This window comes from Tauraco erythrolophus, chromosome 13 (genome assembly GCF_009769465.1).
Source record: "Tauraco erythrolophus isolate bTauEry1 chromosome 13, bTauEry1.pri, whole genome shotgun sequence".
In the NCBI taxonomy this organism is placed as follows: domain Eukaryota; kingdom Metazoa; phylum Chordata; class Aves; order Musophagiformes; family Musophagidae; genus Tauraco; species Tauraco erythrolophus.
Window position 1 is genome coordinate 471640 of NC_141477.1, and position 24303 is coordinate 495942.

General features: G+C 56.1%; 1 protein-coding gene across 1 annotated transcript in view; it reads left to right on the plus strand.

The window, feature by feature from the left end:
• Window positions 1-3424: 3424 nt before the first annotated feature.
• Window positions 3425-24303, plus strand: part of AR (androgen receptor) — a 47634-nt gene continuing 26755 nt past the window's right edge. Inside the window, exon 1 of the mRNA XM_086619954.1 lies at window positions 3425-4428. Coding sequence (XP_086476080.1) covers window positions 3425-4428 — 1004 coding nt within the window. The remainder of the gene's footprint in view (window positions 4429-24303) is intronic.

The following is a 24303-nucleotide window of genomic DNA, read 5'->3' on the forward strand; positions in this document are numbered from 1 at the left end:
GCCGCCTGCAGGCGCTGGCCGCGGGAGTCTGGGGCTGCCTGGAGCCCAGTAACCACCCAGTCACATCGCGGTTCTCAGCGACAGCATCCAGAAGGTACAAGTAAGATCCCTCTCTCCTACTTGAATGTTTCTTTCCCCAAAATTACCCGGTCTTCATCGCCGCCGAATCGTTCCTTCCCTGTCCTAACTGGATGACAACAGGAACAAGCTGGAAGTACCTTTGGCTGACCGAGCTGGGAAGATTGGAAAGGACTTTGTTATTTCAGTATTCCCAGGACATTGGTAAGGCAGGTCTTCTGCAGCTGTGTCGTAAATGGGTCAATAACCTCAACGCTGGGATGGCACAAAAGAAGCAGTTCACTCAAGATACTGCTGTAAGCAACTGGTTAATGGATTATGCCTGCAACTCGCCTCAAATGAGTGGAAGCAAAACTGTTGAACTGTGTGCTATCAGCCGTATTTTACTAGAAATTAATGGCAAAAAATGATTGATTCTGCTCCTGGCAAGCTCATGGGAGTACGATAACATTTGAGCTCTCAATGGCTGCAGATTTGTGCTCTTAAAGGTCACCTGGTGGTGAATTTTTTTCAGGAAATAAACCAAAGGAACAGATGTAAATTTTGAGTCTAGAGAGAAAGTTTTTAATGGAATGTCCTCTGTCTATCTGAAAAATGTTATGTGCTGCCATTTTGAGCAGTCACATAGGATATTCAAAGCCAAAGGATTTTATCAGAAAAAGTATTTTCTTGGTATCTGATGTATTTGACAGCACTTTGTAAATAATCATTTTGGTACTGATCCAGCTAAGCACTTAAGTGAATACCCAATGTTAAGCCCATGAGTATTTCCCAGATTTCAGAGGGGGACTATTTATATTCTTAAAGATGAAAATGTGTTGAAGTGTTTTGTTGGATCAGGTCTCTCCAGCATCTCCCTCTGCCCTAACCAGATCTCATTCTGCTCGCGATGAAACCAGACAAAGTGCCTGTTCGGTAACGCAGAATCAAGTCCATCATCTTCTATTTTGTTTCCTTCCTCATGCATTTAAATCGACTTTCTCTGAACTGAAAGACAAAACTCTCAGTGGCATCTACAGATGAAGCCTAAGCCTACGGTGAAGGTCCCTTACAAGTATCTGTAGGGGACTTTAAAATTCACCTTTAGAAAAACATGTACAAACAGATACAAATCACCTCCATATCTGCTGTGGAAAGAACAGGAAAATAAAATTCAAAACCATATCAGATTCAAGTTGAGAACAGGTCATCTCCAAACTATTGCATGATGCCTAAAGCAGAGGCAGGGCTGGGGAACAAGTTCATGCTTTCCTCTCAGGATAGGTCCTTTGCCTCCTCTGCTGTGCAGCCCAGGCTCCCGCGCTGCCTTCCGGAAAGCAGAGAGGCCAAGGCGGCCGGAGAAAGGCAGGCTCCTGAACTCGGCCTTCCTTCCCTCTCAGGGAGGGCTGGGGAACACGGGAGAAACGAGAGCTGGAATTTTTTTAACCTTATTTGCCCTGGCAGTCCTGTCAGTTGGAAGAATCCTGCTCTGCTTATCGAGCAAGCTGTCTCTGGGACTGATTGAGGGGGAAGAAGTATGAAATACCCAGATAGATGATGGCTTTTCTAACCACGACTGATTTGCAATAAGCCATACGTGGGAAAAGCCTGGAGTCCGAGCACGAGAAAGACAAAAAGGCTGTGAGAGCCGTTCCCAGCCCGGCCACTGACTCACCGTCTGATTGCCACCAGGTCCCGCTGCTGCACAGCCACCTCGCCTCTCGCCGGCTGGGGAACTGGCACAGCGAGTGGTACCACCGCCTCCCTCTTCCCAGATCTGCGCTGAGGGTCAATTTGGAAAAGGTGGTAAAGCACTTTGGTTGCTCACAACCCCCCCAGGTCCGTGGGGCAGGCAGCAACGCCATCCTCACCTTGGGCACCAACCCTCTCCCTTCTCCAGCTACTTTGCTGACGGGAGGTAGGGTTCTCTGCCTGCTCAGGCAGTATGGAGGACACTGCCAAATTTTGCTTGGCTGTACTTATTTTTTTTATCTTCTATAGCTTGTAAAAATGCTTTTAAAAGACTGGATGTGATTCTTTGTTTTCCTGACTGGCTCCACTTCTTCATTTGCAACAAACTATTACTTTTTTCCCTTTGTCTCCAAAGGGGTTGAAATTAATGGGGTTATTTTAACTCTAATGAGTATGATTCCATTACCAGGTTGCCTGGGAATGGTGCGCCTACCAGAAGTTGCTTTAGGGCAGTTATTACAGGACCAGTAAGTAGAGTTCAAGCCTTGTTTATGGTGGGTCCTACACTAATTATGTCTGCTAGCTGGGTCATTTTCAACCTTGCGTGTGACCAGAGCGGTGGGTGGGACGTACGCAGAAGATGTGCCGACCTGCTGTTTCTCGCTGGCGGAGAGTGGGGATTATGGCAAGATGTGGAGCCGAGGAAGGTGGGACCAACTCTCCCACTGGGTAAGGAGAGGGCGTCTGGTGCCCTCGGGTATGAAGTGAAGGGTGCGGGGGTGCTGAGGTCAGGCAGACCCCCCTCCGCCGGGCCCAGCGGGGGGAAGCTGCTGAGCACCGACCACGTCAGCGCACAAGGAGCGTTTTTCCTGCTGAATTCCGCGGGACTGCGCGCGCTCCGCGAGCTGCGCGCCGGCAGGAGGGAGGGAGCGGAGCCATCCCGGGCCTGGGGCCCGGCGGGGCCGCACGACCGCTTCCCCGGCAGCCGCCGGCCTCTCCACCGCCTCCAGCCGCAGGAGGGGAACCGGGGCGGCCGCAGCCGCGCCCCCGCTCCGCCCGGCGGGTCGCGGAGGGGGCGGGCCGGGCGCTCGCCCAGAGGCCGCGGTGGTGGGCGCTGTCCGCCGGCGGGCCGGGCAGCCCCGTGCCGTCCCGTCCCGTCCCGCTCCGCCCGCGGGGGCCGGCGCTGCCGAGGCGCGGAGCCCAGAAATTGCGGCGAACGCCGGCGGCGGCGCTGCGGCTCCGGGGCCGCCCCGCGGGGCTCCGCTCGCCGCCGTCGCCGGAGGGGGAGCCGAGCCGGGGGCAGGGCGGGCGCCGCCGCTTCTCTCCGCGGCCGCTCACCGGATTAATCATTGCAGAGCCCCCGGACCGCGCCGGCGGCGCGGGGCGGTCTCCCCGCCGCACCTCCTTCCCCCGCACCGCAGCCTGCCTCCCGCGCTGCCCGCGCCGCCGCTCACACGGACCGCGGGCGGCTACCAGCCGCACCTGCCCGCTCGCCCGGCGCCAACTTTTCCCACCTGTTGCACGCACCGAGCATCGCGCCCGCCGCCCCCCGCCGCCGCGGGGCAGCGCCGCTGCGAGCCGGGACGGCGGCCGGGCGGCCGGGACGCGCCCGCCGGGGCTTTCCGCCCCCGCCTCGCCCGCCGTTGCCGTTCTCCCTGCTCCGCGCCCGCCAGGCATGGAGGTGCAGCTGGGGGTCGGCCGCGTCTACCCCCGGGCGGGGGGCAGGACCTTCCGCGGGGCTTTTCAGACCTTCTTCCAGAGCGTCTGCGAGGCTTTCCAGGCGCCGCGGGAGGAGCCGGGCAGCAGCCAGCAGCCGCCGGCGTGCGCGCCGTGCCCGCCGAGCCCCCGACCGCCGCCGGGCTCGCCCGCCTGCCTGCCGCCCCAGGAGCCCCGCGGCGCCGGGAAGGCGCTGCCGCTGCCGGCGGGCGGCCCCGCCATGGGCTCGCCCTTCCCCTGCACCGCGGAGCTGAGGGAGCTGCTGTGCGAGCCGGGCGCGCTGCCGCTGCTGCCGCCGCCCGAGGCCGAGCCGGCGCCCAAGGAGGACCCGCTGGGCGACAGCGCCAAGCAGCTCTGCAGGGCCGTGTCCGCCTCCATGGGCCTGGCCCTGGAGGCGCTGGAGGCGCCGGGCGAGCCGCTGCCCCGCGAGGACTGCATGTTCGCGCTGCCCGCCGCGCTGCCCCGCGCCCCGCGCCCGGCCGGCGGGGACCCGCCGGAGCCGCCGCCCGCCTCGGCCGCCTTCGCGGGCGCCGAGGCCGCCCTGGCCGTCGACGCGCCCGGGCTCTACCGCGGCTCGCCGGGGCCCGCGGCGCGGCCGCCCCCCGGCTTCAGCCTGGCCCCGCCGCCCGCCCGCGTCAAGCTGGAGAGCCCGCCGGTGCCGGTGCCGGCGGCGGGCGGCGGCTGGGCAGTGCCGTGCCGCTACGGCGCCGAGATGGCCCCGCCGGGCCCCGCGCCCCCCTGGCCCGCCTTCTTCGCCGAGGAGGGGCCGCTCCACGGGCCCTGCGCCGAGCCGCCCGCCGGGCCCCTCGGCGGCGGGCGCGGGCCGGGCGGCGACAGCGCCGACTTCGCCGCCGACGCCTGGTACCCGGCGGGCCGGGCGCCCTTCGCCGCCCCCGCCGCCTGCATCAAGAGCGAGCTGGGGCCCTGGGCAGAGGGCTACGCCGGCGGCTACGGCGACGTCCGGTGAGTACCCGCGTCCCGCCGGCTCCCCGCGCCCCCGCAGCCGCTTCGCCGCCTCCGGCGGCTGCCCCGGCAAACGCCGCGGGTCCCGCCCGCCGCTGCCCCGGCTGCCCCCGGCTTGGTTCACCTCTCCGCTGTCGGAGCCTTCCCTTTTACCGACGTGCTGTCCCTGGTGACTTAGCAGGCAGGCTTGTGCCAGACGTACTGCGCTAAACTCCCGGTGTTCGCCGCCGTCCCGTAAAGCTCGACTGCGTTTTTCTCGTTTCGCTACGCCTCTGTTATCCCCCTTCCCTCGGCTGCTGTCAGCGTGCTGGGGTCGGGACTCTCTTGCGACCTAGTTAGAATTCTCCCTGCACCTTGCTCTGCCACGAGCCGGACGGGTGGGGAATGAGCTGTGCGGAACAACCTGGAACTGCGAATATATGGGCAGAGAAGTAGTGCGGCGTGTGCTTCGGAGCTCTGTTTTGAGTACAGATAGAATAGTGTTCAGGAATGCAGCCCGGGAGGAAAGGTTTCTGTTTGAGAAGGAAGATTCAATCAGAAGTAAGTTTTCCTGGTGGGTTAACCTCGAATAAGGAGACTGATGGTCTCTGTAAGATAGGTACACGCTGTCTGAACCTGTGGGCATTCTGCACCATCGCCTTTCATCATGGCAAAACGCGTTACTGCGCGAGAGCATCGCTGCAGCTGATAGAAACGGGCGTGAGAACGTGACTGCAGAGGGATTTTTCTGCTGGCTCGGAGGTAGCCCCAGCCACAAGTGGTTGGTATGGCCTCAGCTTGGGTTTACTTCGGTGGAATTTCGCATCCACATGCGCAGCCTGTGGGACTCTGTGTGGTGGGAGCAAAGACTGAAATGAACAGTTGGATTTTCGCATTAAATCAGCACAGGGCGAAAGCATCACACTGCTGCTTCTGCGCTTGTTTTGTGACTTTAAAATGCTCACAGCTTTATTGGGGCAGTGTGGTAATTATAGTCCACACAAGGGTTAACTTGGGGATTTTATGGAGGAGTTGAGGGCTTGGCAAAAAAACTGGGATAAAAGTAAGGAGAGGTCAAAATAAGTCCAGTGGTGTCGTACCAGTGGCGGGAGCTGTGCACAGTCTGTGTTGCTCTGGAGTCTGGATCAATCTCTGCTGAAATCCGTGCAGAGTGAGCAGGTGGGGGGGAATAAAGTTGGAAAAGCTCAACTGTCCAAATGCTGTCAAGGGACAGTGCAGGTTTTCGACAGCAGAAGGCTCAGCGCTGCGATGGTTTGTTTGCCTGGGAAGCCGGTCCAACAGAACCGCTCGCAGACAGGGAGTATCGCGGTAAGGAGAGGTTTGGGTTTACGTGGTGGGCAGCAGGCAGGTGTGTGGGCTCAGCCTGAGCAGCCGGTAAATTTTGTCCAAGTCTTGCCTTAGAGATCTATGATGTCTCCCTTACTCCTGTGGGAAATGCTGTATCCGCCTCTTCCATGCAGATCTGTTCGGCGTGCTGTGTCCATGTCCCCACTTCCCCCAGCACAACGGCTCCCAGGGGCCTGGGCTCCCTCTGGCAGAATTCTGCAGGGATGAGTGGAGTCGGAGCTAGCACAGAGAGCTTTTAAAATACCGTTATCTGTCCTTTGAGCTCCGCTGCTCATACAGCGTTACACGGCTGCTGCGAGTGAGCGCCGGGCTGAGGGTGTTTATGCTCCTCTCAGGGTTTGGATGCAGTTTTAAAATGCTGTAAGGAAGGTGGAATGCTCCGTTGTGGTTTGGCTACAGCCGTGTGGGTTAATCGCTGCCGGATTTGTGTTTCCTCCCAGCAAAGTCTCCGCTAGGCAGGGCATCATCAAGTTATCGATTGCTGTGGCTTTTAGTTTTCTCCCAGGTACGCAGCAGTGCCAGTGCAATGAGCAGCCCCTGGTGCCAGCGGATCGTGTACCAGCTTCCCGGGCAGCAGCGCCTGCCAGGAAAAGGGGTCATGGGAGCAAAAACGTTTTGTGGTAAAGTTCCCTCACGGAAGGATGGTCTGCCTTGGGCTCGTACTCCCCTGCTAGCTTCCAGAGCTGGGTTGGATGAAGTTCCTACCCTACGTGGCATTGCATAGAAAGCTTCACCCTCCTGGCCTTGGAAAATGTAGTCTCAGCATTTGAGAGGGGTGAAGGGCACTTCTGTGGGCTCACCGCAGCTTTACCAGCCTGGGGAGACCTGCACTTCGGGCCCCCGCGCCGCTGCAGCGCTGGCAGTGCCAGCTGCAGCTGCAGCCCACTCTTCTGTGAAAAAGAACACGGAGCATTTCAAGGTGTGTTGCTCCTAGTTCCTTTCACTTGCTTCTGCAGAGGGGGGATTTGTCTGGCTTTGGGGGCACTGAAACATTGCACAGGAAACAAAGTTGGTATTAACACAATTTGATTTAATTTACAGCTTTTGATATGGCGTACTCGATTGTGCCAGTAATGCTTATGTGTAATTAGCAAATTAGTCCGAGCTTTTGTTACACTGTGGACTCGTAGCTGTTTGTCTTTGTGCTCTGGTTATCGCATAATTATGAGCAGCAGCCTTTGAGGTGACTAAATAACCTGTTTTAAGAGTGAGACACAGCGTTGGTAGAATAAATCCAAAGTTACGGCGTCAAACCCCAGTGGCGGGTACGCGGTGTGGGCCTGTTTGGTGGAAGCTAAAATGGAATCACAGAAGGAGCTATTACTGATGCAGTGGAACCAAAGGTGATAAACAAATTTAAGGGGTAATTGGCTCAGAAAAATCTAGCTGTTCATGTAGTTCCAAGTGTTTTCTAAGTGGCATTTGCCAGTACTACTGTTCCCCGTTCGGTCTCCCTGCGCTCGCTGCCGCACCTACCTGCCGGTTCCTTTCTTCGGTTCGGTTGTAATCAGCTTGGGCGAGCGCCATGTGGTTCTGCACCACCTGGCACAATGGCTCTGTAATCTTTTTGTAGCCAGCTATGTAATTGTGATACCACTTACAGGTAATACCTGTAATAATTTCTACCTACTGAAGGAGGAGATGATGGGAAGATCAGGGCGGGTTGTTACGCTGACAGATGAGAGGAGGCAGATGCCCTTGGCATCCCCTTGCCCCGGAGAGGTCTGGGGGTCCTGACCCTCAGCTCTTTGACTCAGAAGCCCTTGGGAAGGGGCTGACCCTCCTGTCTGCTGTTGTCAGTATGACCTTTCTGCTCAGGTGAACAGCAATACTAAGTAAATATTTCTTTTGAAGACAAGTGGCACGTGGAAGATGCTCTTTCTGGAGCCGGTCCCTCCGGACAGCTCTGCAATATGTACTCCTGGTCGGCAGCTGCTGGTGTGGATCCATGGACAGTGAACCTCGGGTAGCTGGGAAAGTCATTGATGTGCTAAAGCTTTTTGATTTTTTTCCTTATAAAAGGAGAAGAGAAAGCATTAAAAAACATTCTTACTCATCACCTTTGAATTCTTGTCCCGGCTGGCAGGCACGAGAAGGCTGTTTTAAACACAGAATAAGATGCCAGTCCTGCACCAGGGCTGTGCCTGCTTCAGAGAGCTCGGGACTCCTTTAACTGACTTGGCACACTCCCAGGCTGTGAGAAGACGCTCATCTGTCACGGCTTGAGTTAAGGTTGTGAAACAAGTGATACACTGAGGCTGAGTAACTGGAGCAGCCGAGATGTTACAGATCAGCCCAAGCCTCGTTCTTGGAGAACAGCAGCGGGTGCAGCGAACCCCTCGCGACCAGGCAGAGCGGCACAGACGGGCACTGCCGGCTTCCCCCGACGCTGCCGTGGCTGCTGGGTCACCCAGTGCCGAGCACCGCAGCCGTGGTTCCTTTTCCTTGCTTCTGAGAGCTGCTGTTTGAAGGATTGTGACATGCCAGCCAAAGCTCATTTATTTTCTTCCATGCTTAGCTAGTTGACTTGTTTTCATTTGGTTTTGAAGGTGCTGATTTATTTAGTCTTTCCCGTGAGTCAACTCTCATTTAAATTGATAAATGAGATGATCCTTTTCGCAGCGAGTTACCTGGGCTCAGCCCGCGGCGCTGCGAGAGCAGCGAGTGGCCCTTTCTAACGCCGGGCTGCTTGCCCTGACGCTGGGCACACACTGCACCCGCGTCGGGAGCCGGGGTCCGACGCGCGGAGAGACTGGCTGCTTTCTGCTGAAGTTGCCCAGAACCACCCAGCAAACACTCCAGACTGGCAGGATTATGGTCCTTGTGCTAACACACTGCTGAGCCCGTGGGAATTAAAAGAAGCGTCGGTACTCTCGATCCTCACCCAGGTTTGCACCTGTCGGTGCAGGGGCCCAGGTGCCGCGCTGGAAGTGGTGAAGGCTCTGCCCGAGGGGCTGGCACGGCCCTCTCCTTGCCATTAAATTGGGATTTATGGCTGTGGCAATGAATGAAGGAAAAAACACTGTTTCTACTGTTCTTTGTTTTCTAACTTGCTCCTTCCACTCGATTGATTTTAGTTCTGGTCTTCCCAGTGTCTCCTAAGCACATACCAAGGATCATAAAATGGTCTCCCTCTTCCCCTTCCCTCCTCGATCTGTCCTTCCCCTCTCTCACTGACTCTCCCACTCTCCAGCTCTCCTTCCCCACTGGGAAGGGGAGATGTGTCGCCTGGTTAAGGGACGGGGTACGGAGGGCGCACGGCGTGTTTGTGCGGGACCTGCCCGCCTGCTCTTGCAGCACAAAACATCTATTTGCCTTTTCACCCGTTCACTATAAAACCGTTCAAGGGCAGACTTTGCGTTCCCACCCTCTTCTCCCCATGGCTTGAATTTCTGAGCTCTTAAACCCTCTGGAAACTGGTTCCAAAGTCTCGTGCTTGGTATCAGTGATTATTTCCCCCACCGGTGCTGGTTGCAATGACGGGATAAGCTCTACACGACACTTGGCAGAGAAAACAGTGGCTGAGAATTCGGAAAATTTCACCGAAGAAATAATGCCTAAAAAGCTGTAGGAGTGTTGGTGGGTTTGAGTTCTACAGATGTTTTGTGTACCCTGTCCTGCGTTAGCCAGGGCTTCTGGGCAGGAAGCAGCGAAGGATTTGCCCAGGGCAGCTACTCTCCTACCGGTACAACTTTCACTTTTTTCCCTGCTGTTTACAGTATTCACTGGTGGTTATTTGTTACGCAGATGCTCTGCTCTGTGGTACTTCTTGCAGCCAGTCAACCCCTTGGTTTTCCTGTTAGGAGAGCTTAATTCCAACCAAAGAGCTGGTTAAAAATCAGTAGTGATTTGGTGCTTTTTCTGAGGTCCAAAGGACAATTTATTTCAAAATACTGATTGTGAGTGAGAGAGAACGTGCGTTTTGCAGCCCGCGCCGGAACCTGCGGCTTTGCGTATCGGGAGGACGGTTCTGCCGCCGGCGGGTGCCCGTCACCGCGCTGCCGAAAGCACCGCGGGTGTCGCGCCGTGCCCGGGAGCCTCCGGCGGGTTGTGGGTGCTTGTGCCCAGCGCGCCGCTGCTGCCAGCCTGTCCCTGCGTCACGGAGCCGGCGATTCCTGGAAGTCTCTGCCTCCGGCCCGTGCTGCAGATTGAGGAAGGTGTGGGACGGTCCCGGCAAGAATTGAAGCAGAAACACTGTGTCGAGGCGGTGAACGCTGAATGCCATCCTTGCCCGGGCAGCCCCTCCGGACCGCGCGCAACTCCCCTCGCCCGCGCTCCGAGCGCCCTCCAAGGCCACGCTTGGCTCCGGGCAGGAGACAACGGTTGGCTCTGTGTCTGTGCCGAGGTGGCACCTTTGAATTGCCCTGAGGCAATTGAACGATAAAGGCGTTCGAGAGCAGATGTCAGATGGTGGGTTCAAGGAAAAAGCACGGTGAGAACCGGAGGTGATCAGCAGCCCGAGTCTGCGTGGTGGGAAGGGACGCCGCGAGCGAGCGTGCTCCTGAACTGGGGGGAAAACTGTAGAGGTTGCTGTTTCCTGCAGGAAGAAATCCCAAAATTTCCTAAAATATTGCAAATCTTTTTAGTCATATGGGAACATTTTGCTTTGGTATAATGAAAGCAGTTTCATTTCACAGAGTTCATTTGTAATAGAGAGCAGTAGTTCAGTTCTTTGTATTTTTCTGTCATTCATATTAATTACATGTTTGTCTTGGCACTCGGCTTCATTCATATTTTATAAATTGCTGATTTTAAAGTGGCTGTCCTAATTTGCCATTTCCATATTGGCAGTTGTTACTCTAATTGGCTTTCAGTCTGTACTTGGCACAGTCACTCGTGGCTGTCCACGGTAGGCTGATAGCTGGAAATGGATACTTTCTGCTTGTGATTGTAGGCTAAAATTACAAAGTTAAATATATTAAAAAAAAATCCTACTATTTTATCATCCCGTGGAACATTTTATATTTATCAAATGAGCATTTACTGAAAGCAAGACATTCTGTGGGAGACTTTCTACGACTTCTAGTAAAAACCATTCTTTTCTCTGAGCTGCTCTGGTAGATCCCAAAAATCGGTGCAGCGAATCTGCGACTCTGATGGTTAAACATTGGAAATATGTAGAAAAAAGGAAGTTGGCCCTCGTGTAGATGGTCAGCATGAGGTGGGGCTGCAGCGTTGGCTGGGACCCGGTGCCCAGGTGCAGCCCTGGCCCCTCTGCTGCGGCAGGGCGGGTGGATGGTCCTGCGGCCGCCCCGGGTGAGCCGGGGGCAGCTCAGCTGCTGCGTGGTGACTCGTGAGCGTGACCTGTGCACACGTGAGCGTGACCTGTGCACACGTGAGCGTGACCTGTGCACACGTGGCCTCGCAGCTGTTTAGGGAGGTCCCGAGCAGCCTGTGCCCCGCATCACGCCGTTCTTCCAACCCTCCGTTGCTGTCACAGCTCGCAGAAACGTGCCACAGGAGCCCACTGAGCCTTCCAGCTCTGCGCGCACGGCAGTTTTTAAAGGAGGATTTTAGTGTTTGGTGTATTGCAAGATGATCTGCGTGCCTTGGGGTATCGGCTATGCCCGTTTGCTCTGTTCCTCTGCCTTCCGCTGTTGCATGTTCAGGGCGTTAGCAGTCTTGAACACGTTTGCAAGTGAAAAAACCCCAGCATGGCATCATTTGGCAGAAGGCAATGCTAAGCAAGAAGCAGCAGATGAACCTCACTGCCTGAAGGCCTTACGAGACATGGTCTTCTCCTCCTCTTGGCCAGTTTATGTCAAAGTTCTTTGCAATTCAAAGTGAATTTTCTCTTTTTGAGAATACCACACAGGCAGCTGTAGAGTTCCAGGTCTCTGCCACAGCACACGTGTAGCAGATGCAGCATCTTCACCACTTTGATGTCAGCACCGTTTGGGGGGCACCACCTCTCTGAGACAACGAGAGAGGGAACGGGAATTTCCGTTTGCTCCTCAGCTTTTCTTAAGGTTTCCTGCAGCGTTGCTGCTGCCTTGAAGAATGTTTTCTGCCAAAATGGATATCTGCACCAGAAACCGACACAGAGCAAACACTGCAAAGTCAGCTTGGACAGACCAACTGATCCTTTCCAGCTCTTTCTTTTCCTCAAAAAAGCCAGGAGACAATGTGCACAAGTCCTGTCTCCCTTTTTAGGGGAGCATTTATTCCCAGTAAACAGTTAAGAGACAGATACAGGCTTGTCATCCCTTAATACCTGGCCAGTGCAGGCATGCCATCCTGTCTCTGCCAACTGTTTTCCTTTTGCTTTCGCAGCTGTTGGATTGCAAACCAAACTGTGGTACGGCAACTCCTCCTTGCTACCAGGGGTCAGGAGGCAGCTCCAGGATGGACCTCGCTGGCTCTAGCCCAGACCAGCACCGCAGCAGGGCACGGCTGTGGCAGTGGCAAACATCCACCAGTGTCTTTTGTGAGCCTCTGCTTCAGCTGGATCTTTTCCTGCACAGGCTGGTGCAGATACCGGCAGGGAAAACCTAGAAGATTCTCTCTGGCTGCTGCACTGGATCTCCCTCTACCCTTAGGAGTGAGAACAAGATGCTTTCAGCGGCCCCATCGCTCTAGTTTTGAGTTAGCACCGAAGCGAGCAGGGTGGCAGGAGCCTCAGCTTGGATGCCCGCAGGCCTGGCTTTCCCAGGCGGCAGTTGCGGGGTGGCAAACCTGCCTTTGGGAAGAGTTTGGGGATCCAGGGTAGGAAATCAGGTCTGATTGTTAACGGCGTTTGCTCAAAAAAGCGAAAGCATATAGAAAGTCCTGCGAACTTCAGGTTTGTGCTGTGCAGCAGAAAGCACAAGTTTTGCTCAGGGAGAGAAGAGCCTGGGGAAGAAGCCGACGCGTCTCGGCGAGGCTGGCGGTGCCGCTGGCGGCAGCGGTGTCCGGCTGAGCCGGGGCTGCGCTGGCGAGTGGGGCAGGGAGCCTCATCCGTCACTGCGCCGCCGTGCTGACCGCGAAGGGTCCCCGGGGTTTCCTGCGGTGCTGGGGGAAATCCCAAGAGTGAGGCTGTGGGAGATGTTCAGCCTCCGCTTGCGGCTCGTGCGGAGGGAGCCGAATCTGGACCTTGAGGAAGCTGCCAGCCAGGAAGCTGGAGTCTGGCTGGGCAGGTGAGCTGCACTCTTGATCGGCTGAAAACATCTGGTTTTTGGGAGGGGGGTGTTTCAGGGCTTGAGATTTACAGAATACAGGGCAGTACTGATGCAGGGGAAGGGAAGAAGTGTAGAGATGATGGTCGTTTTCCATCATTCCACGGTTCTCGTCATTTTGAGGTGGTGGTGGTGACAACAGGGCTGTGGGAAGGCAGCACCGGCAGTTACGGTGAGAAGTGGAACCTCAGCTCGGCGGTGGTGGGCGGCGGGGGGGCTGCCGGGCAGGGGGGCCGTGCTCGGCCAGCCCCGGCTGCCGCGGTGCCACAAGCCTCATGCCGAAGCTTTGGGGCAGCACCCTTCAGGTGGGGACCAACGGACTGCGGCAGGGGTCTGTAGAGGGTCATGGCCAATTATCCGTAGGTTTGGGTACGCTCTACAGGGGGACCCAACGGGAAACAGAAGATGGTCAATGGCTGTTTTACCATTTTATTCCCCTTTGGCCGGGGTGGGGGTGTGGTGCTCTGTCAGTGGGTGTCACCAACCTGCACCGTGTGCCAGCGTCGCCAGAGGCGTTCCTGGCTGCCTCTGCGGGCACTCTGTTCTCCTGTCAAGACACGGAGTCAGTTGCTCTTCAGCGGGGAGAACGGGCTGCGTTGAGGCCATTGAGTCTGTCGCAGCGTTCGGGAGGCTGATGGAGTTTGAAGAAGCCCGTGGGCTGCGTGCAGCCCGGCCGGCCCCACGCAGCCGCGGGCGAGTGGGCACAGCCGTGCCCGAGCTGGCCATGCCATGCTGGTGCCTGCGGGTGGGTGCGGAAGCAATCCCTCCTTAGCAAGTGAAGGGTGAGGAGTGTCTCCCTGGCAGGGGACCACGGGAGTAGACCCACGTGGGGATAGATGTTTCGATGGCCGCATCCGTGTGGATGAGGATTCCTGGCTTTTGAGGTGGAGTGACCTCGTCCAGCCCTGACCCCATGGTGTTTGGGGCTGAATGCCGTGGAGAAGCCGGGCTGTTTGTTTTCCTGCGGTGGAAGGAAGGAGTTTGGTCACTTTGGGATTTTAACTCAGACAGGCTGGTGGCCCATTGATAGTCGCTGCACACTGTGTGGACCAGAGCTGGCTTTATTTTTTAAGAATAACAGTGATCTGAGTAAACTCATTAAAATAAAGAGGAACTGACCCAGTTGTCATGGCAAAGGCTCGTGACGGAGGTTCTTCATCAATATTCCCAATCACTGCATCTGCTGCTGCCTCTGTCTTCTCCACTGATGTGCCCATGTTACCCACCCACATCCAACTGCAGCTCAATCCTTCTGCCAGCTCCAGCTGTGGGGCAGAGTGAAGGAGGAGCTGCCCTGGGGGAGCCCCGGAGCCCTGTGTTGCGCGGGGGCGAGATGCGTTGCCCACCCAGACAAGGTGCCTGCGGCAGCCTTGGCAGCTGCTGCAACGTGTTTGTGTTTTATTTTGCTTTACGAGTAATGATTACAACCCTGGTCCTTCTTGTGAGCGTTTTTAAGTGAAGTTCAGTGTATCCTCTAATAGTAATAAAAATACTACCAGTAATAGTACTTTGTGCTTTTATGGCACTTTTCTTCTGAAGCACTTACGAGCAGCAATTCATCTGGCCTCCAGGCAACCATGCAAAATAGGTATTATTCCTGCTCTGTAGGCGAGGGGGAGAGGAGGTTTGTTGCGATCCAGTGGCTTTGGCAGTGGCCCCTCAGAGCGCATGAACGGCCGTGGGCTCTGGCAGCCGCTGGATCTGGGCTGCCAGGGGGCCGGGTTCGGTTTCGTGCTCGGTTTTGGAAGAGAGTCCTGCAGAAGTGTTCTTCTGCACTGGACTTTATGCCCTGGCAGTAGTCTCATTTACTTTAGCAGACCCGAGTGCTGTCCTTGGGGATGTCTGACCCCATCCAGCTCCCAGGTGCTGGGACGGCTTTCGCAGGAGAAGGGTTACGAGAGTGCAGCATCTCACCTCGGGAGACCCGGGCAGGAGAGCCTCCGCACACCCCGGGCACCTGCGTGGGCAGTGGGCGAGGGGGACAGGATGGGCAGGGAGGGCAGGCTCGGCTCGAGCAGCCTCTGCTTTTTTCTTATTTAATGCAATCCGAGCAGAAAGCAGAAAGAGCAAGGTCACTGTTCCAAACAAAACTCCCCAGCTCCCGATCTGGGGGGGCCTTTTTAACCAATGAGAACAAACCAAGTCGAGTGCTGACACATCCTCAGAAGCGATAGGAATGATTTGTCAGGACACAGACCACAAATTGAGTTTGCAGTAAATAAAATCTTAAAAAATATAGCCCAGCTCTGCAGGTATTTATAGCTGATGCCCTTTCCCCAGGCAGCCGGCACCCTTCCCTCTGGGACAGGGATTGGATGCCACCCGGCTCCGAGTGTCTCGGGTATCTGCACAAGGTGAATTACACCCCCAGCTCTCTGCAGGTCTCCTGGTGCCTTTTCTGTGCAACTAAAAAGCTGAATGTAATAAACAAATAACAATGTCTGGTGAAGAGCGGTGGATGAGCCCGTGTTTTTGCTGAAGGGGCTGGTGGGTGCCTCTATCGTGCTGCCCACACCCCTCTGAGCTCCTCGAGATTGCAGGCAAGGTGGGTACCGCTTCCAGAACGGCTCTGGGAGTGAAAGACATCTCTCAAATAAGGCTTAGACAGTCAGTGCAGAACCGATACTGGGGCACCACAGTGTTTGTGTGGGGCATCCTCCGCTGCGAGAGCAAGGATGTGCTGCAGGAGCCATCCTCGAGCTGGCTGGGAGAGCAGCCGGGCACGTTCCACTGCACGTAACCGTCATGGACTTCAGCGGGGCTGCCCCATGGAGAGCTGGGCTGCCCCACGGAGAGCCGGGCTGCCCCCGGGACACGCTCACCGTGTGCTCGGGCCGGCAGAGTCCTGGTCGCGCTGCACAGAGCGCGGAGAGCCGCTCCAGCGCCGTGCACTGTGCCAGCTGCTGCTCACGCGCTGGGCACGGGCAGAGTTGTGATGATTTATCTTTAACTCGTTTAAAGTCTGTAGCCAGGTGTCTTTGACAGGCGGCACTGGGCGGGATGTCCCTGGGTGCCGGGGTGCCAGCACCGCCTGCGGAGCTCCACGTTAAGCTCTCGCTGGGGTCTGGGGGGTCTGACGCACTGGTGACTCGTCTGGGGACGGGTGTTCCTGGGATTGCTGCCATTGGGAGCAATCCCCAGAAATGCCTGAGGGGAGGCTGCAGATTCCCTAAAATGCATTTTATAGAGGCACTGGGACACGTTCAGTTCCCTGGACAAAGTAGGGAAACCCTGGGCTTTGCTTCTTCTCCCCCGTGTTCTCACTGATCTTAGAGGGCTGCTTCGCATTGTCTTTCCCAGGATGATACTTTACTTCTTTTTCTGGTGTTTTCTCACCAACCCTTCAGCAGTTGGACTGGTGTTACATATTTTAGCTGCATTTGCTTCTTTGCCGGTTAGAAGCAGCAGAAAAAATGCTTTGACCTTGGCCCATGTGCTGAGAACAGAGTCCAGGCACAAGTTTTTTGTATCAGTAATTTCCTAGCGAAGGCTCCTGCCTCCTCCCCCTCCCCGCCTATCTGGAGCCGGCAGCATCTACACGTTTTCTGACGTGCATTGGGGAGGATTTGGACGGGCAACCTCGGCAGCTCCTTTCTCCTCTTGTAAGAGAGAAAAGGAGAAAAGTAATTTGTGTGCAGATCGGGTTACTTGCTCTCATCTGGGTGGCAATTAGGTGCATTAACTGGAAATGAAACACCGCATACAAATATTGTTCAGATGATCCACATTTTTCTTGAATCGTGTGCAGGTGTGGCATGTGCTGCCTTCTACCCGTGGACACAACGTGTGGTTTTGTTTGCGTGTTCTCTTCTTGCATAGGCTGCATCTCCATCCCTTACCCCGGTCCTGCATCCATCCGTCTGCAGACACTGTCTGTGGAGGAGGCGTGGAGAAACGGGCGCTTGGCACCATCCTGTCCATGGGAAGGAGTGCTGGTCACTGGTGTCCCCTGGCTGGATGGGGCTCTGGGGGCCCCTGCGTGGGCGCGTCGCAGGGGTTGGCATGAAACCGCACAAAGTTGAGAACTAACCCTCCAGGTTGCCCCGTCCCTTCTCCTGCTGTCTGCGAGTGCCGGCTCTGTTGGGCAGCACAGGCTGGGGGGCGCCCAGCGTGTCCAGCTCGGGTCCAAAGCCTGGAGCCGTGGGTCCTGCAGGGCCCGTGTCCCCGGCTTGGCTGGCTCCAGGCTTTGTCCCTGTGCGTGCTCATACCCTTCAGAACGCGTGAGGTCATCCCAGTTAGCGCAGCCCGTTCACATGGATTTAGCTTTCCGGTTTTCAGTTATTTGCTTTGTTTTCACATGTCCCCTGTGGTCAGAGAGGAAAGTCTTTCCCTGATAATACGATCTTCCACTTGCAAAGAAATCCGTTACTTCCCGATCTGCTCCCGAGTCCCCAGGAACATCTTTAAATGGTTAGAAAAAAAATAGCAGCACAGGGATTTTTTTTCCCTTCTTGTTTACAGCACAGGCTGTGCCAGTGCCAGGTCCTTGGTTCTTGGCCGTGTCAGAGGGTGACTTTGGAGGAGGAGCAGAGCGGGGCAGTGCCCAGGTGGAGCATCCTCCCGCCGTAGCTGGGTGCAGGGTGGGATGAGGCCGGGCACAGAGTGGCAGCTAAGAGAGACCTGGGGGCAGCGGCTCTCCCTTCGCTCGGCTCACCCTCCCTTTTGCCACGTTGGTGCTTAAACACTTGAGTTATGGCCTGAGTCGGAGCAGTCGCCCGGGTGCCCCGGGGACAGGGTGGCAGGCTGAGGTTAGCAGGGTGGTGGGCTGTCCCTCTGCTTGCCCATTCCCAGTTCAGGGAGGGGGATCCCTGGGGATCCCCGGGCATCTGTTTGGCTCCCACTGGCTGGCAGAGCGGTGCCCTCGTGGCTGATGGAGGAATGGGGCTCTGCCCCCGCGCACCCTCCGGCCTTCCAAGGGTTGGGGTCAAGGCGGGCGCTCAGCTGCTGTGGCAGCTTTGTCCCGAGATGACTATCTTGCTGCTCGCTTAAAAGAATGAAGAGAACACTCTCAAGGCTAGGAGGGCTAAAATTAGACGTGGCATCTGTGTTTTGGTTTGCAGACGGGCTTAAAAGAAAGCGACTCCTGGCTGCTTTCGTTCTTCGCCGGCTTGGCAGAGTGAAGCAGAGGTGAAGCAGACGGGGTGCTGGGCTCACCAGCGATTGCAAAAGCACCTCGGCTGTCTCAGGGCATCGCTGCCCAGCGTGTCTGCAGATCCCAGTGTCTGGCTGTGGTTATGGGGGTACCCCCCACGCAGCTGCGGAGTTCTGCCCGCTGTATTTCCCAAGAAATGCCTTCAGCCCCTAAAACGACAGGTCCGGCTGTCGGTGCCCTCTGTCACTAGAAGAGCGTCCCGGCATCGAGGCAAGGTTTCCCGGGGCCGTGCCGGGCTGGGATGCGCTGGGCTCGCTGAGCCTGCTGCCGGGCTGCGTGCCGGCACCGCTCGCTGCGCATCCCGCCAGCCCGGCTCGTGGAGGTGCCGCCGCGCTGCCGCAGCCGGCAGGTGTGGGCAGCTGTGAGCCGCGGGCACGCGTGGCCTTAACGGCAGGCGCCGGGGAAGGCAGGGCCACGGAGCAGCGGGACCTGGCTGGATGTTAGCCAGTTGCTGCGGGATGCTGAGGAATTTGCCTCCGCGTTGCCTCTGTCGCTGAGATCAGGGCTAAGGGTGCCAAGAAGACCATAGATACGTGAAACCTTCGCTGTAATTTGCGTGTTTACTCTTTCTGAGATGACTCAAAGCATGATCTGCTTTGAGGGCATGAGGAGAAGATATTGTTGCGTAAGTTGTGAAGTTTCCTCTAGAAAACAAGTGGCTTGCCAGCAGAGCTGAAGAGAAATTTTGCAGATATAGCTTATACCCGTTTCCAGACATAATAAGGAAAAACATTTTTCTGCCCTTGCAGCTGTGTCTCTCCAAAGGCTTGGTCTTGGTATAAACATGCCTAAAAATAAACCAATTCTGCCAGTAAGTAATGGGACCAGCTGAAGTTCCTACCTAGGCCAGCCTGAGAACCCCACCACAGGCTGTCGGCAGCTGCCCACAGCTGTGCTGGGAGCGCGGCGCAGGAGCTGGCATGGCTGGTGATGAACGGCCACTGCGGGGGGTCTCCGCATCCCGCTTCTGCGAGGGGGGATGCTGCGGGGCCGAGGGTGGGAGGGGGGGACCACTCTCTGAGCTGGGTGTTGCTGTTTCTTCCTCTCTTCCCCATCCCTCCCTCCCTCCCCAGGGCCACTGTGCTTTGCCAGGAGGAGGAGGAGGGTGCAGTAGGGAGGCAGGAGCTAAGGCACTCCGAGGGGCAGCGATGCCACCTTTTGCTTTGCTGCCCGCACCAGCAGGTCCCGCTCGCGTGATGTGCCTCCCCGGTCGGGTGCCTCCGATGTAACTGGTATTTGTGGTCGCATTTTTCCGTGCTGGATTCCTCCTTTGCCTGCCATCCACCCATTTTCAACTCATGCTTCATCCAATAGAGAAATAAAATTGCAGAATTTGCGGCACTGGTTTCCTTAGCAATAATGCCACTGCCAAATGAAGTGGGGAAAATATTATGTGTTTTAAATATACGAGTCTGGAAGTGAATCCTGACATCCCTCAGCAATCCAGCTGGGAGCCGCCCCGTTACCGAGGCTGTACTGGTGGTCTGAGGTCTGAGCGCAGCAGGGAGGGCTCCGGGCTGCAGCCCCTCTTTGCACCGACTTGTTGTTTGGTGGAACAGCCAGGGAGTGGGATTATCAGAGAGGTTTCCATGAGTTCCTGCAGGAACAGAGGCAGGTGCCATCTCCAGCTGCAGAGCTGATGGGACATTTCATCGTCCGTAAGTAAAAGGAACGCTGTTCAGCACACGTTCCAAGTGGGACGAGGTGTGGAGCCGCATTCCCACTTTCTCATCATGGAAGAACGTGGAAGCCTGTGTTTACTGGAGCCTGTGAAACTCACGGGAGGTCAGTAGAACGTAGTGGTGGGTGGTTCATGGGTTTTGCTGCAGTCTCGGAGAAGGTCAGGCTCCCAGCAGAAGTAGCACCTCAGCACGAGGAATTCACTGTGTTGCTAAACCAGCTCCGGAAAGTAGGGAAAATCAAATTTATTCAGCCAGTTCAGTTCAAAGGTTAGTCATTCAAAACAGAGACCTACTAGGAGTTGAAAAAGCCAGAAGATGTGGGAGGTTTTCTTCCAAGCCGCATAGAGAATGAGGCATGGGACAGTGGTACCCAACGGCTTGGAAATCTCTTAGAAAAGGGCCAGTCACAAATAAAATGTTAACCCAGCATCTAATAAATAAGAAACGTGTCACACAGCATTTCGTAAGTTATAGAATGGAAAATCAAAAGTCATGACAAACTGTATAATTGCTTAAAAAAGAAAAAGAAAAGACTTATTTTCTAAGCCAGAGAAGGCTCTCGCCAGCGGAAGGAGCCGTCACGTCCTCTGCAGGGGCATCGGCACGGCTCTGTTTGCAAGGGGCACATTCTGCACAGCGCAGAGAGAAAACGGGCACTTAGGGAACGTTACCGACCGCCTTCTCCAGGGAGAATCACCGGATGTGTTCTTCAGGGGGGATCGTTGCAAAAGACAGATGTACAAAAATGAAAATTGATGATGTAAGTAGAGGAATCCTTGTTGCCAGATTAAATTCCGGTCCCATTTGAAGTTCTGGATGATGTTGATTTAAATCAGTCCCTTGGTTTTCTTCCTGCGGTACCTTACCAGGGTTTGCGGAGTCAGCTGGAGGTGCCGGGGACCCCGAGGGAGCCCTGGCCAGGGGATGTCCTCCTCCAGGGCACGGGCGGAGGGGTCAGCCCTGCTCTCGGAAAGGGACAGCATGACTGGGGTGACCCGCGGTGGGGGCTCGAGGGTCGGCTGCCCAGTTCTGCTGCCCGGAGGCGGGGAGGCTCTGCCAGCAGTGCCCAGCGGGACGCAGGCCCTGAGGTTTCCCGTTCCGTATTTGCAAGCCGAGGCTGGTGAATACGGCTCCCGGTGCGGGTCCCGCTGCCGAGGAGATGCCCGTGGTTGGAGAGGGGCTGTCGCCTTGCCCGGGCGCAGAGGCGAGTGGGGCGTCTGAATGTGGCATCGGTCCCGTCGCCTCTCCTAGCAGCTGTTGTTTTCGGTTTGAGACACGACAGCACTTTGTCCATGGGCCAAGTGACTCGTGGAGATGCCTCGCTGACCACGCGGCCGGTTCCCACGAGGTGCTCTGGCTGCACCCTGTCGCTGGGCACGGGCTGGTCTGTGCTGGCCGACCGCCCGGCCCCTGCACCCCCCCTTGGCCCCGTGTCCTGCCGGTGAAAGTCTCGGAGCGGGTGTTGTTCTGCAAAGGCTTTGTGAGCAGGAGCAGGGCTGCTCGTCTGGTTTGTGAACGCCGTGCTGGCATTGAGATCTGTGTGCCACAGCAACAGAAGGAACATTAACCTGCACGTGAAGGGCGTGTGGAAGGAGTAGCTTTGGTCTTCTGCCCGTGTTGATCTCCGTGGTGGTGTGATCCCGACCAGCCCTGGCAGGGGACGGGGGTTCCTGCTGGCAGAAGCCCTCCTGCCCCCGGAGCTTAGTGGGTTAAGCTAACTTAACAAACATTAGTCAGGACAGGCTGTTTCCTTGGGAAATAAGTAGGGCTCTCTGTGCACCCAGGACACCAAGGTCTTGTCCTTGGAGGCTCCAGGTGACTCTGCAGTCACCAGGACGCTGCGGTGTGCAGCACTGGTGGCCTCGGGGGTGCTCGTCAGGGCTGAAGCCACTCGCGTTACTCCTGTTTGGCTTTTGTCCCCTTCATGCTTCACAATCAGGTGTGTTCCCACCTTCAGTAACCTTGCGATACGTTTATACCGCCTCTCTCCGTGGGTACCTCCTCTGCCTGGGGAGGTCAAGTGTTTCATCTTCTCTGAGCTGATCCATTTAAGCTGCTCCCTGAACTCACTGGCTGGAGATCAGGTTTGAGGCAGAGGTTTTGGTCCCAGCACTGTATCCGAAGTGCAGGCAGCTGCCCACCACGGGGGCCACCCGTGTGACACAGGGGCTGCAGGGTGGCTTTGCCCAGGCTTTGCATTTCAGGTATAGCATAACTGCCTCCTTTCACCTTTTTAACCTCATTTTCTGCTTCTTTCTTAGGGATGACTGGAAGGTGAGAGCCAGCGATGGCCATTAGAATCAGGAGAGGTTTGAGTGATGACACGGTCTCTGCTGTCCGTCCCGTCGGTGGGTGCGCAGTGGCTTGGTTGGTCGGGGTGGCTGTTTGGGACCGTCCCCTGGGTGCCAGGGCAAATGCCACCCCATGGGGCAAACGGCAGCTGGTTTCGGTGCAGCTACAGGCTGGAGCAGCTGGAAAGCAAAAGGAAAAAGAGCCATGGGCTTGGCTGAGTCTGGTTTGGTGGAGGGCAGGCTTCAGATGTGGCAGGGACTCAGGGTGTGAAAAATGAACTGTCACGTACATAGAGCATTTGAAAAGCAAAAAGAAAGTTTATTTTAGGAGGTTTGAGACTGGATTTGTGCAGCTGTGCCTGCTGAAGTCCCTTGTGCTCCTGGGGCTGGGAGGCAGCCTGTGTCCTGCCGCCATCCCTGCTGGAGAGCCCTGGCCACAGCTCTGGGTGCTGCTGGAGGGACGACCTTCTCCTGAGCGCCAGCGAGTTCTGCCTGCCCTCACTGCCAGGGGTGTTTGGAAAACCCGTTGTCATCAGCTAATGTTTATTTAAATCCGATGAAGATCAAGTTCCCATGTGTGTTTACCACGGGCTGTCCCTGTTGCTCACGCTGTGCACCGCGCTCCGCTCTCGTAGAGATGCTATCTTGCCTCTCCGCCTCCAGCAGTTATACATGAAAACAAGGCATGGTCAGTTTAGAAACATATCAAGGCTGTTTAGAAAAAAGGAAATAAATTCAGTGTACAAGGCTGCCTGTTTACAGATTAAACTGCCCAAAGCATTTTAACAGATGGGATGCTTTACAGTTTCTGTGCGGGCCTCGTTATCTGAACCAGTGCAGCTTAATGGCTGCGGATTGACGATTCAGTTCAGCTCTTGGCTGCAGGGGCAGGGAAACGGGAATGTGCGAGAGGACACGAGACCAGTGCCTGAAATGAGCAGTCGTGCTCTTAGCTAAACGTGGGACTGGCACCTCGACGTGAGTCATAGACCTTTGTCCAGGCATGAGCCACACAGCTCTGTTGAAGGGAAGCCAGTTATTTTTAATATTGTGTTTGGAAATGTCATCTGTTTTAAAGGCAGCGTTTACTACTGATGACATCGCCGTGTCTCAGAAATGACAGTACTCAAGTGACTGGGCAGGATTCTGTGCCATCCAAGTTGGTGTGCAAGTGCTTCTTCTTCTTCCACCGCGTCGGGCTTTAGCAGACCTGTGTCTGGACAAGGCAGCTGAATCCCGGCGTGGGTTCCAGCCCGCTGGTGCAAGCCCTGGTGCTGAGCGGTTCACGCAGCGAGCTGGTGCCACGGGGAGCTGTGCAGCCCTTGGCACAGCCCCGCTGAGGGCAACGCTGTGGCGTTTCGCTTCGCTCTGGTGGGTTGTTCTACTGCAGCTGTTAGAGTGATTTTAGCTTGGAAAACGTAGCCAAATTTAAAAGGCAAGGAGGTGGAAGTTGTGTTTCTTCAGTTATGTCAGACTGATGGAAAACAGAGGGGGGGTAAGGAATAGGCATCGTGTTGTATTAGCGTAGCAAATTGTGTAATGAATTAATCTTATTGAAGCAGGTAGGCACGGACTGCAGAAGCCGTGCAATAAAGCAGCAAACGTGCTTTTTGGTGGTGTCTTAGGAGTCAGAAGTTCTGGGCGGTGGGAGGGGGCGGTTGTGCCTTGGCTCCGTTTGGTAGCGTGTGCCGTCTGTCGCCGAGATGGAAACTTCGTGGGTTATGAGAAGTGATTGACTTTTCTCTTACACAGTTGCCCTTGGTTTTCTGGGCGTGTTGTGAAATTCGGGCTGTTTGCCGAAATTAACTATTGACAAACAAGCGTTTGCATTGCAAAATTCGAGTTCCTGCTCTACAGAAATATTTGTGCGTGGCAGGAGCTCAACAGACGCCATTCGTTTCCTTAAAGAACCCTCCTGAAACGACACTGGAATCCTTCCTGTAGCCGTCAGAGAGATACTGAGGTTGTTTTTTCTCCCCCCTGAAAACTGCCGTGCTCCTTCGTGAGCAGCCCTGACCTTGGCCTTCGAGCCGAGCGCCGGGGCTGGAATCTCTGCCCGACGTCACGGCTGCGGCAGTTGTGTCTGCCCGCGCCACGCTATCTCCCTGCTTTGGGTTTCGGAGGCAGTTGTGACACTTGCCACATATTGTGCAAACTACAGTTGCGTATTCTGGAGCCTCCAACGCGCCCGGTGCCCGTTTTTGCCAGACCCCGGTGTTTCTGTGGCTCCGTGGGGCGGGTGCCATCGG